General features: G+C 39.2%; 1 protein-coding gene across 1 annotated transcript; it reads left to right on the top strand.

Annotated features, from left to right (window-relative positions):
• The first annotated feature begins 1 nt into the window (after window position 1).
• On the top strand, window positions 2–13,895 carry NLRC4 (NLR family CARD domain containing 4). Its single transcript, XM_072140742.1, has 6 exons — window positions 2–1,774; window positions 3,340–3,429; window positions 7,408–7,575; window positions 9,381–9,473; window positions 10,580–10,747; window positions 11,368–13,895. Exons 1-6 carry the CDS (start codon window positions 136–138, stop codon window positions 11,697–11,699), a joined length of 2,490 nt encoding a protein of 829 aa, XP_071996843.1. The 5' UTR covers window positions 2–135; the 3' UTR covers window positions 11,700–13,895.
• Window positions 13,896–15,271: the final 1,376 nt, after the last annotated feature.

Genomic DNA, 15,271 nt, shown 5'->3' with positions numbered 1-15,271 from the left:
TCTTTTACGGAGCCCTTATTTTGGAAGAAAGACATATACAATCACAGGATAGAGAAAATTAAATTTGAGGACGTTTTAAACATACTAAAAAGTCCATGTATTATTGAAGGAGAAGGTGGCAAGGGTAAAACTACAATGCTAAAAAGGATTGCTGTACTTTGGGCATCTGAAAAGTGCCAATATTTACAAAGCTATAAGCTTGTTTTTTTCATTACTTTGCGTGATACAAGTAAAGGTCTTTATGAAACTCTTTGCGATCAACTTTTTCCGCTTACATATAATTGGGACAAAGAAATGTTTCTGCAAAAAATATATTCACTTGGGGAAAAAGTATTGTTTTTGCTGGACGGTTATGATGAATTCAGTTCTGAAAGTTGCAAAGAAATAGACAATCTTATTAAGCAAAACTATAAATTCAATAACACAGTTATTGTAACTACAAGGACAGAGTCATTAAGAGAAGTGAGACGGTATGGGGCTCTAATTGTGGAAACCAGTGACTTTGCACTTGACAATGCCAAAACCTTGATTAAAAAGGTCTTACCAGATGAAGAAGCTGCTGATTTGTTGTTTCAGTTGGATGCATCTGATTTCATGAAAAATCTAATGAAAACACCCCTTTTTCTAGTCATAGCATGTGCACTTAGGATGGGAGAAAATGCACTTCAGATGAACACTCAAACTGCTCTGTTTTGCACATTATATAATTTGATGGTTGACAGAGGCCACAACAAAATTAAAGATGTAGATGAAAATGTTGTAGAGGAGAACATCCACTTGTGTGGAGATCTAGCTCTCAATGGGCTTTTTGACCACAACTATAAATTCCATAAGGAACACTTATCCAATATTATGGAAGACATTTTACTTAAAATAGGACTGCTAAATAGATATTCAGCTCAAACACCAAAACCTGGTTATAGATTTTTTCATACATCTTTCCAGGAGTATGTAGCTGGAAGAAGACTATCTCAACTATTATCATCAGACAAGATTTCCCTTGTAAAAAAGGGTGAAAATTACCTTAACAAATTACAAAGCATTTATGATGTTACCAACAGATACAAAAACCTACTGTTATATACTTGTGGATCATCCAAAACTGCAACTCAGAAAATAATTTGTCATATAAGCAATCTCCCCAAAGAAGAAATGATTGAAAGTAGCTCAGAATTTGTTGAATTTGGAATCAACCTTTTCTATGAAAGTGCAACCAAGAAGGAGATGAATACAGAATTTGAATCCATATTTTCTGGTAAAATTTTGCACATTAGCATGAATAATGTAGGTTCTCATCACATTGAGTTTTTTGAGCATCTCCCGGGGTGTCTTAGTGCTCTTAATCTGGTCAAACTAGACCTTTTTGGCACAACAAGTAATACCCGGGCAGAAGATGAAAATGATAAGAGTCCTGAAGATCTAAATGCTCTTGAGCCACAGACCTCTATTTCCAAAAAAGTTGTGAACTTATTTTATGACTGGACCCAGGATCTGCAGACATTTGAGGTCACGATAAAGAAGTTTTATCATTTGGATAAATATGACATAAGATTTCTAGGGAAAATATGCTGTTGTGCTAAACATTTGAGGCTTAATATTAGCTCCAGTCGAGGAATTAGTGGGAAACTCACACGTATTGTAGACAATTGCAACAGAATGAAAGAGCTCATTATAAATAACACTCCACTCAGTTCTGATGATGAAGCACGAATAGTAGAAATGACAAATATGAAAACATTAAGTATATCTAACATGGATAAAGATCATCAACATGGTAAGAGTTTAAAGTTAACATATTTCCCTAAAAGGAAACCTGTCACCTCTATAAAGACCCATATGCCTTAAACATTACCTTTTTTCTTGATGTAAATGTGTTCAGTTGCTGTAAGTATGAATGCTTTATGTGTCAACTTTGTTGAAAAAAATACTTACGGTATATTCTTTCTCTGTGTGCAGTGTTGCCGCTAGTATGAGCTATCTGGCTTTGCTAGCAGTGGTGCTGGCCAGGGACACTCAGGGCAGTCCTGAACAGACAGGCTCAGCGTGCATGCGCTGTAAATCACTGAGCATTCTGTGATGTGGAGGAACGGTGAACTGAGGCAAGATAATTGAGCTCCCTTCCCTCCTTCAGTACTACAGCACAGAAAAAATAAAAGTATTTTTTTTAAGCAAATGCAGGTAGTGCATTCATACTACCAACAATTGGACACATATACATCAATGAATAAGGTGCTATTTAAAGGGAACCTGTCACCAGGACAGCCATTTTTAGCACTCCCCCAGTCCCCACAGAGCATAGTACATACACTGCCAAAGTGTTTTTGTATTAAAAATTGGTTTTACAGAAAAAAAGCTATGTTATATTGTACCTTTCATTAGCATGTGCTGTGTGACTAGGCAGTTACCTATTGGGAGGGGCTGGAAAGGAGCAGTTCCCCCCCCCCACCCTTGGGAAACATGTGACCTTTTCAAATATATGAAAACACCCATCACTTGGCTTAGCAACGCCCCCTGCTCCTCTATAGCCAATCCTGGGTGTTGGGAGTTATTCATATATTTGAAAAGGTCACATGTTTCCCAAGGGTGGGGGGGAACTGCTCCTTTCCAGCCCCTCCCAATTGTCAACTGCCTAGTCACACAGCAGATGCTAATGAAAGGTACAATATAACATATCTTTTTTTCTGTAAAACCTATTTTTTATACAAAAACACTTTGCCAGTGCATGTACTATGCTCTGTGGGGACTGCGGGAGTGCTAAAAATGGGTCTCCTGGTGACAGGTTCCCTTTAAGGTTTATGGGGCCTTACATAGATGGCAGGTTCCATTCAAATCTTCTGTACAATCTTCTGTATTACCAAATTTTGTAATGTAATGCATTGCAACATGACACAAAAATATATAAAGAAATGGCATATTACACTTAAAAAATAGCATTATGGTATGAAACATGATGGACCAGGCAGGAGTTGTCCGATTGTGTAAAAAGGTAGCAGTGCCTTCTGCAATGGTACACTTTGAAGCATAATGGACAGGAGTTGACCAGAATAATACTCTCTTAGCATTAGCTAAGAGGAATGAAAGAAATTAGCAAGGAATGCAAGTTAAATGACAATTTTATTTATTGCTTATGGCTGTTTTTTAACACTGGTCAATTATTTTATAAACTAACAATTCTTATGATGATTGTTTAAAGTAAATAGGTGTTTACATGCAGTCATTTGTAAAATAATATTTAAAAGAAAGCAATACTACAGAACTATTTGCATTAATGCCTAAACATCAGTTCACAAACTAAGTTAGTGGAAACTGACATAACAATATGACTTGTTTCTTCTCTAGGAATCTTCGAAGGGTTGCACAAGCTTGTTGAAATTGAAAAATTGATTTTGCACAATATCCACATGAATGAAAAAGATGGAGAAATCTTGGGTAAGTGCTCACCAAAAATTCAGTGGTGTAACAAGACCCCAGTGGGCCCTGGTGCGAACTTAGAAACTGGGCCCCGCATATAGTTAAACCCTCGCTGCCGGCCCCATACCACATGTTATTTTTTAGAATACACGTATACCATATATACTTTGCACAGATGTAAGCACACATACACTACATATGCATAACACACATATATAAACACTGTACCATACAAACTCTACACACACTACATACACGCTACACATACAAATACACACACACCCAGGAGCAGATAGGGAATTTAAAGTGGCTGTGGAAAAAAAAGTGGCCTCATTCTGTGGGCAGGGTCAAAACAAATAGACGTGACCATGTGATGTGGGTATGGTCTATGTAGATGGTCTAAATGTACAGTGCAGCGAAAGAGACTCATAATGCCTCCCTTATACAGGAATAAAACTTATTTTTTTAAAAGAACACAACTTAATACTGACTTATGTATACAAAAAATCTACTACAATTTCTTCTCCAATAAACAAGAATGTACTATAATACTGCCCCTATGTACAGGAATATAACTACTATAATACTGCCCCTTATGTACAAGAACATAATTACTATAATACTGCCCCCTAAGTACAAGAATATAACTACTATAATACTGCCTCCTACGTACAAGAATATAAATACTGTAATACTGCCCCATCAGTACAAGAATATAACTACTAGAATACTGCCCCCTATGTACAAGAATATAACTACTACAGTACTGCCTCCTATGTACAAGAATATAAATACTGTAATACTGCCCCCTCAGTACAAGAATATAACTACTAGAATACTGCCCATGTACAAGAATATAACTACTACAATACAGCCTCCAATGTACAAGACTATAACTACTATAATACTGCCTCCTATGTATAAAACTATAACTAATATAATACTGCCCCTATGTACAAAAATATAACTACTATAATACTGCCCCTATGTACAAGGATATAATTACTATAATACTGCCCCTATGTACAAGAATATAACTACTATAATACTGCCCCCTATGTACAAGAATTTAACTACTATAATACTACCCCCTATGTGCAAGAATATAACTACTATAATACTGCCCCCCATGTACAGGAATATAACTACTATAATACTGCCACCTATGTACAAGGATATAACTACTATAATACTGCCCCCATGTACAAGGATATAACTACTATAATACTGCCCCCTATGCACAGGAATATTACTACTATAATACTGCCCCCATGTACAAGAATATAACTACTATAATACTGCCTCCTATGTACAAGACTATAACTACTATAATACTGCCTCCTATGTACAAGAATATAAATACTGTAATACTGCCCCCTCAGTACAAGAATATCACTACTAGAATACTGCCCCCTATGTACAAGAATATAACTACTACAATACAGCCTCCAATGTACAAGACTATAACTACTATAATACTGCCTCCTATATATAAGGCTATAACTACTATAATACTGCCCCCTATGTGCAAGAATAAAACTACTATAATACTGCCTCCTAGGTATGGGACTATAACTACTATGCCATATAACACCGCCAGTCACAGACCCCCCTGTATACAGACAGACAGGCTCCCACCAGCATGCAGCCAGCCCCACCTGTATACAGTCAGACAGCCCCCCTGTATATAGCCAAACAGCCCCCCCCCTGTACATTGCCAGGCAGTCCCCCCAGTATACAGCCAGCCCCCTTTGTATATAGCCAAGCAGCCCCCTTCAGTATACAGCCAGCCCCCACTGTATATAGCCAGACAGCCTCCCCCAGTATACAACCAGCCCCCCCTGTATACAGCCAGCCCCCTATATATAGCCAGCCAGCCCCCACAGTATATTGCCAGGCAGTTCCTCTCAGTATACAGACAGCCCCCCCCCCAGTTTACAATCAGCCCCCTCTGTATATAGCCAAGCAGCCACCCCCAGTATACAGACAGCCCCCCTGTATATAGCCAGCCAGTTCCCCCAGTATACAGACTGCCCCCCAAGTATATAGCAAGCCAGTCCCCCCAGTATATAAACAGCCAGTATATAGCCAGCCAGCCCCTTCCCAGTATAAAACCAGCCTGCCCCCCAGTATATAGCCAACAGCCCCCCCAGTATATAACCAGCCAGCTCCCCAGTATACAGCCAGACAGTCCCCCCAGTATACAGCCAGCCCTCACTGTATATAGCCAAACATTCCCCATGTATATAGCCAGTCCTCCCAGTATACAGCCAGCCCCTCCCCAGTATATAGGCAGCCTGCCCCCTGAGTATACAGCCAGGCAGCCGTGGCTGTCACGGGTCGATAAATACCCTGTGCCGCTGTGCCCTTCTCTTCCAAGGGTCCGATCGCTGTCGCACCCCCTTTAACTGTGATTGTTACGCTCCTGGTGAAACTAAATAAATCCTTGTAGAATATATTATCTCAATCATAATTTGTCCAGTGAGCTCTTTTTACATAATTCCTGATTTCCTTTCCAATGTTATACACTGCTTAAAGATGTGCGACAAGAAAGGCATGCAGATGCCAAGTGACTTCAAAAGATAGCAGCGGATATGTGACGTCAAAAGGGAAAATTCTGGGGAGTACTTGATTAAATTACAAACGTTCCAATTTCTGTTAATATAACTGAAAAAATGGGCTAGGGCGGACAAAACTGTCCTTAAAGAAAATCTTGATTTCATGCATTATGAACCAAACATACCTTAATAATGCTGTAGTTACACTGATGCAGCAGCATATCTTGTTTAATCCCTGAGTTGAGTGGTTAACTATTACGACATTCAGGAGCTTGGGAAAACTGGATTGCATTCTTCTAGCAGTACATAAACACATTGGGGCTCATTTACTCAGGGTCCAAACATTGCAGTTTCGTCGGGTTTCCAGAATATTTCCGTTTTGCAGCGAATTGCCCCGGACAACCCGACGGATTCGGACAAACCGCGAAATTTAAAAAAGGATTTGTGTCGCAAGATCAAGCACTCACATGCTCCAGAAAGAAGCAGGTGAACTCCGGCGGACCTCCGGGTAGCAGCAACACAAGAAGGAACTCGGACGCACAATATTAGTGAATCGCACTGGACCCGAATACGAGTCGGACAATGCACCCCGGGATCGCCCCAGGATTCTGCCTGTCAGTGTCAGCAGAGCCAGACAGAGAAGCCACAGAGTCTCATTATCCTGAATTTTTGAAATGTCTTTTCAGCAAAACCACTTGGCTCAGGAATTAAACAAGATATGATTCTGCATCAGTGTAACTACAGCATTCTCAGCGTATGTTTGGTTCATAAGGCATGAAATCAAATGGTTTACGTTAAGGTAAACCAATATTAGATTGGTGAGGGGCCATCTGTTATTAAATGGTGCCACAATTGACATCATTGGATTGGCACCTAATAATATTTCATTTGATTTTAATATTAAAAAGTCAGTTTTATGGAGTATAAGGCATGAAGCGCAAGGCATGCAAATTGTGGCCAGGCAATTGTGACATTTTAATTTTTGTTTTTGCCACTCATAACACTTTTCAAAAGGTGGGTGTTGCGGGAAACAACAGGTCAGGCATGCCTTGGCCGCCAAATTTACTATATCCTGTTCCAGAATACAGATGCAAGTTTTAGCTGAAATCTATGCCAAGTCTGAGCTGGTGTAGATTTTATTTCAACTCATAGGTGCTGTACCACATTTACTAAGAGACCTGAACCTCTGGAATCTTCTGCCAGTGGGATTCCTAATATATTTTTTAATACTATATATCCCTACATAATTTTATTTTGTCATTTGTTTGGATGTAAGTTTAACTTTTAAAATGCTGAAATATAAAAATTGTTTGATATGTCAAAGCCTGATACATGGTGATATGGTGGGAAAAGAGTCCTTACACAGATAACATTGTTAGCATTAGTTTCTTATATTGCAAATTACTTATTAGTCACGTTATTCTAACCTTATTTGCAGCTAAAGGTATTTCACACTTAAAGAAGCTTGAAATCTTGAAGCTGTCAGATCTAACAAACATTGGAAGTTCCATGGAATTTGTAATAGAATCAATTTCACACTGTGACAAAATGAAAGAACTTCATCTTATTAACTGCTGTTTGACTGCAAAAACACTGAATATTCTTAGTAAGTACTAAAAACGGTTCTTGGTAAAACTTCTAATCCATATGTAGGTCGAATGTGGACAGATGTTGAGTAGATTGTTTCCATTTTAGTACAACTATGAGGAATCAGTGCAGTATTAATATTGTAAAATGCTTAAAAAATATTTATGAAAACATGATATTTATGTTTTTTTTTACATTAACACATACAAACAAGATAAAATACCAATATAATGTACAAGTAAATAATCTTTTTTAAGTACCACTATTAAAACCAAAATGTTAAAAGACATCATCAAAACCATAATGAGTAGACATCCCTTTAATCTGCATACAAAGTGCAAAGCACATGAATATATAAGTGTGTTCTACCATAGATATCCCAAACTATTATGGTCCAAATTTCAATTCAAAATCAAAATAAGCAAAAACACATGATAAGGAGTTGTTTTCTCCCTAATCTTTTGGTTTCCTGCCCCTCACACTGCACCGGATATACAAAGAGGTTCCAGCTTATTAGTATATCTGGCACCAGACTGTGCCTAGCATAGAATTGTACTAGACTCTAACTAACTGGTTAGAGCAGGGTGAGAGATCTGCTGCCCAACATGGTCCACTACATTTGACTTGGAGGTTCTGTACACAAGTACAAGCCTTGTTAAATACCTCATTTGTTTATTGCCAGTAGCTTTCCTAATTATAGATCATGTGGAGTAAAGTCTTAAAGGCATATTCTCACGAAGTCAAGATTTTTAAACATACTCAGAATAACAAACTAACACATTCTCTAATTCACTATTATTAACAAAAATACAGCATTTCACCGATATAATTCCAATCCTCGGAATCCAACCCTAAATCAGAAGTCATAGTCTGATTCTGCACTGAGCTCCTCTCTCCTTCCTTGCATTCCAAGACAAGCTCACACACACACATAGAGGGATATTTATCAGGACCTCTGCGCACCGCCAGTGGCGCAGAGGCCCTGAAATAATCGCAAATGCTAGCTTATTGCTAGCTTTTGCGATTATTTTCCCCAATCCGCCACCTTCACGCCAGTGGGGCATGAAGGAGGGGCGTGGCCGGTCGAGCGAAGGGCGCGTCCAGACGGGAGTGGGCCAGCACGGGGCGTTACTGTCCCTGCGCCTGCGCACTCTCTGCTGCCTGCGTCTGCCTGGCGTAGGATAAACGCTGCACTGCTGGCAGCCCGATACATCAAGAGGCAGAAATTCTGCCTCTTGATGTATCGGGCTGCGAATTTGCAGCAGCGGGGCTATCATACGCTGGCACACGAGGACAGTAAAGCTACAAGATATAGTGATAAGGTCTTTATTCACACAGCAGAGCTGACAGTGTATGCTATGGTTGTGATAGTATAGCTGAGAATGTCATGTGTTATATGCATCTCATGGATCTCATCATCTCTCATTTCTGATCTGCCTCATCTCTCTTTCTATGTGTCAGATACTAGTGAATGTTCAGAAGCTAAATGATAGTGTAGATAAACCAGTAATCTGATCATCTAAACCCATTGTCGGTACACAGCATCTCATAGCACTAGAAGGATCTTAATGTGTCTGCTAAGAGAATCCCCGCCCCCACAGTTTGAGAATTTTAATTCATGGATAAACCCCCAAGCCTGCACGCAACTTAAATTAATAAAACATACACTTCCTGTCTGTCATATATTTCAGTAAATTTGACTGGCAAAGTGGATCTTATTGTGGCCCAACTTTTTCACTGACCAGCCCGCATGAGGTGGGACTTTTTATTCATATACGACGACTATTGTTTTCATCATTTTCTTTCTTTACGTTATTTCTACAGCAATCATTCTGAAAAAGTTCCCAAACCTTGAATTACTTGACTTGTCTGATAACTTATTGAAAGATGACGAGACGATATCTTTTGAGGAATTTGGCAAGTATCAATATGTATTGATGTAAAATTGAATACCAAATGGAGGCATGTAACACATAAAGTGTTACAATAAAAGCAAAGTTTTATTCCTACACTGATGCCTTGGACTCCAAACTTTTCTGCTTGTGTGAGGCCACTGGGAATTGATAAGCCGATCGCATGCGTTTCTGTGGAAACGCATGTGCGTTCGGGCCGAGGACCGCCCCCTGTGCGCTAGCGTTGCGTAATGACGGACGCCTAGCGGTACGTGTGACCGCGACCTAAAGTGCACAAGGGTACAAGAACGGTGATGGAGAGAACATCAAAAGACTCCTATTTCTTTTCAAGCCGTACTGTTGTACGGTTTTCTTGGGTGTCTATAATAATTGCACTGTGGCATTAGTCAGCTTTAGATGTTGGGTAAATGTCACCACATTTGAATCTAGAATACTTTAGGATTTTGAGGAGATTATGGCTCACTCACTGCAAGATACACAGGCATGCAAAAACAATGGGATACATTTACTAAGGGCTGTGCCCCAGTTTTCTGGTAGACTTTGCACTTTCTTTTAGGTGCAGACTGCTTGCACAGGTTTTTAAGAAGTCACTGCACCACATTGTGCGTTACAAATTAGGGGGCATTTCAGTGCTCAGTCGGACCATGTGCCAGATTTATCATGCAAAATCCGAAAGAATTGTGTTGCATGCCCTATGTTAAAGGTGCACCAAGCAAAAATTGGTGCATGAAGAATGGGTACCAGAATGCATGAATCTGGCACAACCTGCTCTTTAAACAGGCAAACTGCATTTTGTGCAGTTTGTACTTCTTTTGGTAAATGTGCCCTAATGGCTGCAAAACAAGACAAATTATTGTTGCTCTTCCACCATGATTGAGAGGAGGTATGAAGTTGTTTTGTTTCAAACTGTGATGCTGTTTATTAAGGTCCAATAATTTAGACTCCTCTGTCAAAAGAGATTGTTCCTGAAGTTTTGTGGTTTGTAGAGATGCAACTGCAAATATCTTTTGTGTATCCTTGTGGAACTTGCATTTCTTACCTACATATTAAACAAAACTATTTTACACCAAAATTAGGCATACAAAATTCTAATCTTAAATATTCTTTCAGGACAAACATTGACCTATCTGCCAGCTCTTACAACTCTATCATTACCTGGAGGCACAACTGTTAAGTGTGGCCTGGTTACACTGATGGATCACCTGAAAAGACTTCCAAAGCTGTCTAAACTTGCCTTTAGGATGTGGAACATGACAGATGATGATGTCATTAAATTAGGTGAGAATTACTACATCAATATATTTGCCATTTTCTGTAAATAAAATATTTGCAGGAGATATAATTCCTCAACAGATAAAATATTGAAAATATCTGGCGTCATTGCACTTGTAGAAAAAAAGCATGACAAAGCAGCACGCAGAAGATTAAGAATATTTATTCACCTGTGATACAAGTAACAACATTTCAGCTTCTCTATGGAGCCATTTTTAAGTTCTATTGATGAGATGAAATGTTGCTACTTGTACTACAGGTGAATAAATTGTCTTAATTTTCGGAGCGCTGCTTCTTTGTGTTTTTTCTACAAGTGGATTCCATGTAACCATCAATTTTGGATAGACTGAAGTCTAATTTCACCCAATTTCAGACTAGATCCGTTTTTTTTTCTTTTTCTGCTCCAAAGACTGTAGTGTTTTGCTTGAAAATGGCCTCATTGCATATGATAGGTGACAGTTACTGAGAGGACCACCCCTTATTTAAGCTAAGTGCATAGAGAGACAGTCATCAGTGGAAGGAGCCACCCATAATTAGATGACAATCAATGAGAGGACATCCACTGTAGGTAAATATTTAAATTGTTAAAACCTTTGAAATATCTTCTCTTATTTCTTTTTTTACAGCTGATCATTTTACAAACAGTTTTGGACAGCTTACATATCTAGACCTATCGGATAATTGTATAGATAGTGACGGCTGGATCACTCTTATTAAGACTCTTCGAAACCTCAAGAACTTGAAACATTTTGATCTCAGCACAAAGGAAACATTCTATCCAATAGGTGATGTTGTCCAGGCTCTCTGCTCTGTAGTGGTGTTGCTGCCATGCTTATCTTCGTTAAAACTGGATAACTGGGAACTTGATAATAATGACATTCGTAAAATGAAAAACATAAAATTGATTCACAGGGAAGGTAAAGAATCTGAACACTTTTTTCTTGTTGAACAAAAGTGAAAACAGCAAAAGAACTATGATTGTGAATTTTACTATCCATCATCCATTTTTTACATAATTTTTTCTTACAATTAGACTATTTGAGACTTTGTATTTTAAGTGATTTTTAAACTAAAAATAGCAATCAAACCAATTAATTTTTTTATACAATTTTGTAACATAATTATAGGGGTAATAAATGTATGCCTTTTATGAGTAGTGTGTAACATCTGTGCTTGTGTCGTCCTTTCTCCATGGTTTATGACTGATGATACGCCGATGAAGTTATTTGATTTTACTCTAACACTGCTTGTATGAACACTTGTTTTTCTTTGCTGAATACTTTGATCGCACCACACCCCACCAACAGTTTGTCCTATCTTTGTGTTCTGGACTTTGGCTCATTGAGGCAACATCTCATCGTTTTCTACACACTAGCAGGCAATAGGCAATAGCTGGGAAGGAGGTTTAGCCTTAGAGCCTACTATCTCTGTGACATGTCTTACAAAAGAATGTTCAATAGGCACAAGGACTTGTCGTGGATGGCCAGTAAAATGGGTCAGCTTTCTGGTTGTTAATGCATGCCTGTAAACTTAATGAAAAATATGATTTTCCATTAAAACCCTTCATAAAAATGTTCTAAAAAGTTATCAAAAAAATGTTACACACCCCAAAATAAGATAGATAAAAAGAACAACTCTTCCTGCAAAGACTGTCTTCAATAATCTACGTGTGCCTCACAATGTGTCTCAAAATCTCCTGTGTTTGTTGAAGGGTTTCAAAGTTATAACGACTTATTGTGACACATGGTGGTTTTTTTAAAAATGGGTCTGTGTCCTGAAAGGGTTTGGGATGGTTTCTGGTATTTCAGTACCAAGGCTGTACTAGAACAGTAGAAGACTGCACCATACATGAGCATTAATAAAATATGAGCTTTAGTCAATCATTAATGACTCACAAGTATCACCGGCATTCATGTTTATACACTGGACAATGGAAGACAATTCTGAAACATAATGTTGTCAGTATATTAATAGGCTAACATGTGTTCACAAAATTGGCCTAATGTTAGAGATTATGTTCACATAAAGAAGACATCTGTATATATTCCTACTTTTCTCAGTACATCACTAGGGGTCTTAAGTGCTGGATAATGGTAAAGCAGCTGATAATTCTCTGCCTGTGGAGCAACGTAAATAATGTTGACCAATGAAATGTGTTGTAACATTGAATGCCAGGAGAGAGCTGGTTGGACAAGAGGGCTTGCTACCTCACAAGTGGAGTTTATAAAAACCTTTATGGAAAGTTCTAGAGTCCTCCTTAAGTTCAGTTCATAGGTTTATCCAGGAGGTCTTTTGCTACAGAGATGCAAGGAAGCAGAGGTGTCTGTTGCATGCTGTCTTGACACATTTGGCCTGTTAGAGAACACCAGGCCCAAGCAGATATCCACTATCTGGAGTCTGCCCTACCTGCTGCTGAAGCTACCCTGCCAAGCTGAGAGTGCTTCTGTGGAACAAGATCCAACCAGCCATCTCTATTCAGCTGAAGATTGCTGCTGTTGTGGCAGTTGCCCAGTTCCAATAAAGGAATGTAGGTTGAATATTTTACCAGTGTTGCCTCTAAGTGATCCCTGTGCAAGGCTGTATACCACCAAAGATGCCCCATCCTCCAACAACAGGGATACCTATCTATCCAGGGAGAAACCTACACCTTCAGCCTCTCCCTCTATTTTCTTGCACAAACAACCTGCTGGAGACCTGGAGGGTCTCTGCTCCCTGGTACCATACAGCCTTGCAGTGCTGGGGACCTGGGTTCAATACCCAGGGACAACATCTGCGAAGAAATTGCATGTTCTCTCCGTGTTTGCGTAGGTTTCCTCTGGGTCTTTTGGTTTCTTCCCACACTCCAAAACATACTGGTATGTTGATTAGATTGTGAGCCCCATTGGGGACAGGTACTGATTTGGAAAGCTCTGTGCAGCGCTGCATAATCTGTGTGAGCTATATAAATAAAGGAATTATTATTAACAAGCACCATGACCACTGACGAGTGCTAGGCCGGTCTAGCCAGCCACTCTGGTATTCAGGGCCCTGGTTTCCCTAAGCCACAAGAAAGGCTAGGCCCTGGTGGGGGATGTTGCACATACACCTAATAAGATTTATGTTACTACTACAGTACACTAAAAGCATCGGGCATATCTAGGAGGACATTAATCATTGGGTCTCTCAGATTTGTTCCTTTTCTTGGCTTGTAATTTATGTTAGTTGGTGTTCTGCCTTATTAAATGGGTTTGAAATGCTGCACAGTCAATTCATTTATGCCTAATTTTATGCCTTATTAAGTTGTCACAAATTGTTGCCCTACAAAGTAGATCTCATTTGGGACCAATAAGGAAGCTAGATTAAGAAGAGGTGTAAGAGAACATTCAGGGCTTCATTTTTCCAAAAAAGTAACTGCATGTACAATGTCCAGGCTACATTTTGTTGTAAGTTCAGAGACTAAAAGTTAAAGATATGTTTTAAAAAAACATGTAATGCTGAAATGAGTCTTTTTTATTATTATGTCTAGGAAATGGAGTCTGATAACATTTTTAGATCTGCACATTAAGATTGACAATAATCCCACTCAAAAAGATAATCCTATAGGAAATGATGAAGTTGTTAATTGAGTATGGTCTAGTCTTTTGCTGTTCTAGTACAGCTTTGGTATTAATATTCATTGGTAATCTCCTGATCCATCTTTATTTAAATGAGTTTCTGGTATTTCAGGAAAAAGAAAAGTTATCTATCTTTGAGTTCTACCATCTTTTTCAATGAAAGAGCCGCTATTACATATGTACACAGTAAAACTCACAGGCGGCGTATGCCATGAGGCAGCATGGGCTTTGTACAAAGCACACAATAAATTACACTCCTAATATATACTCCTAGCACCTACCCTAACTCAATGTCAGAATAAAGTGTTACTCTAGCATATAAGCTCAAGCAAACAAAACCGCATTAGGGTGATGACGTTTAACCGGAAAGAAAAATGTGGGGGAGGGAAGAGAGGGGGATGAGTAAAGGGGTGCAGGGTAATTGGCAGGACTGAAGTTTTATTGAAAAATAATAGACACAAAAGGGAGGTAAGGGGAATGAGAGGATTGTGAGTCTTCTACTTCCTGGATGTCTCGAGGCAAAGTCCCATAAAACTCCCGGAAAGTGCACAATTTGCTCCAAAGAGTCAAAGAGTCAAAAATCAAAGTTCAAGACGACACAAGAAAAAAAAGGTGGAAGAAATAGGCTTTTCAGTTCTCTTCTTTTGAATCCATCCTGCTGTCCAATGAGGCATAGTCTCAGCTGGCTCATGACTAGACGATGACAGTCCTGGATAGACAAAATTTCTCTGTGCAGGATGACGTCTTTGAAGCAGTTCATAAGATGTCAGGCATCCTGGATGGCCCCCAATGTGTGGGTGCCTTGGAACAGTCCATAAAGAGCCACGTGGCAAGTCATGGTGTTCCTAGGCACAGAATGATGGAGTTTGTGTCCCAGGGCTTTCAACGGGCCCTGAGCAAAGGTGCATTCCCAGAACAAGTGTAATGATGTCTCTTC

Source organism: Engystomops pustulosus, chromosome 3 (assembly GCF_040894005.1).
Source record: "Engystomops pustulosus chromosome 3, aEngPut4.maternal, whole genome shotgun sequence".
NCBI lineage: Eukaryota > Metazoa > Chordata > Amphibia > Anura > Leptodactylidae > Engystomops > Engystomops pustulosus.
Note: the sequence above shows the minus strand (reverse complement) of the source record. Positions and strands in the feature narration are given on the sequence as shown.

What these genes read in the sequence shown, in the direction of transcription:
- NLRC4 (XM_072140742.1), top strand. Translation starts at nt 136, where the DNA reads ATGCTAAAAAGGATTGCTGTACTTTGGGCATCTGAAAAGTGCCAATAT. An exon ending in GGATAAAGATCATCAACATG is followed by an intron (nt 1,775 to 3,339) that starts GTAAGAGTTTAA and finishes TTTCTTCTCTAG; the next exon opens with GAATCTTCGAAGGGTTGCAC. An exon ending in TGATGATGTCATTAAATTAG is followed by an intron (nt 10,748 to 11,367) that starts GTGAGAATTACT and finishes CTTTTTTTACAG; the next exon opens with CTGATCATTTTACAAACAGT.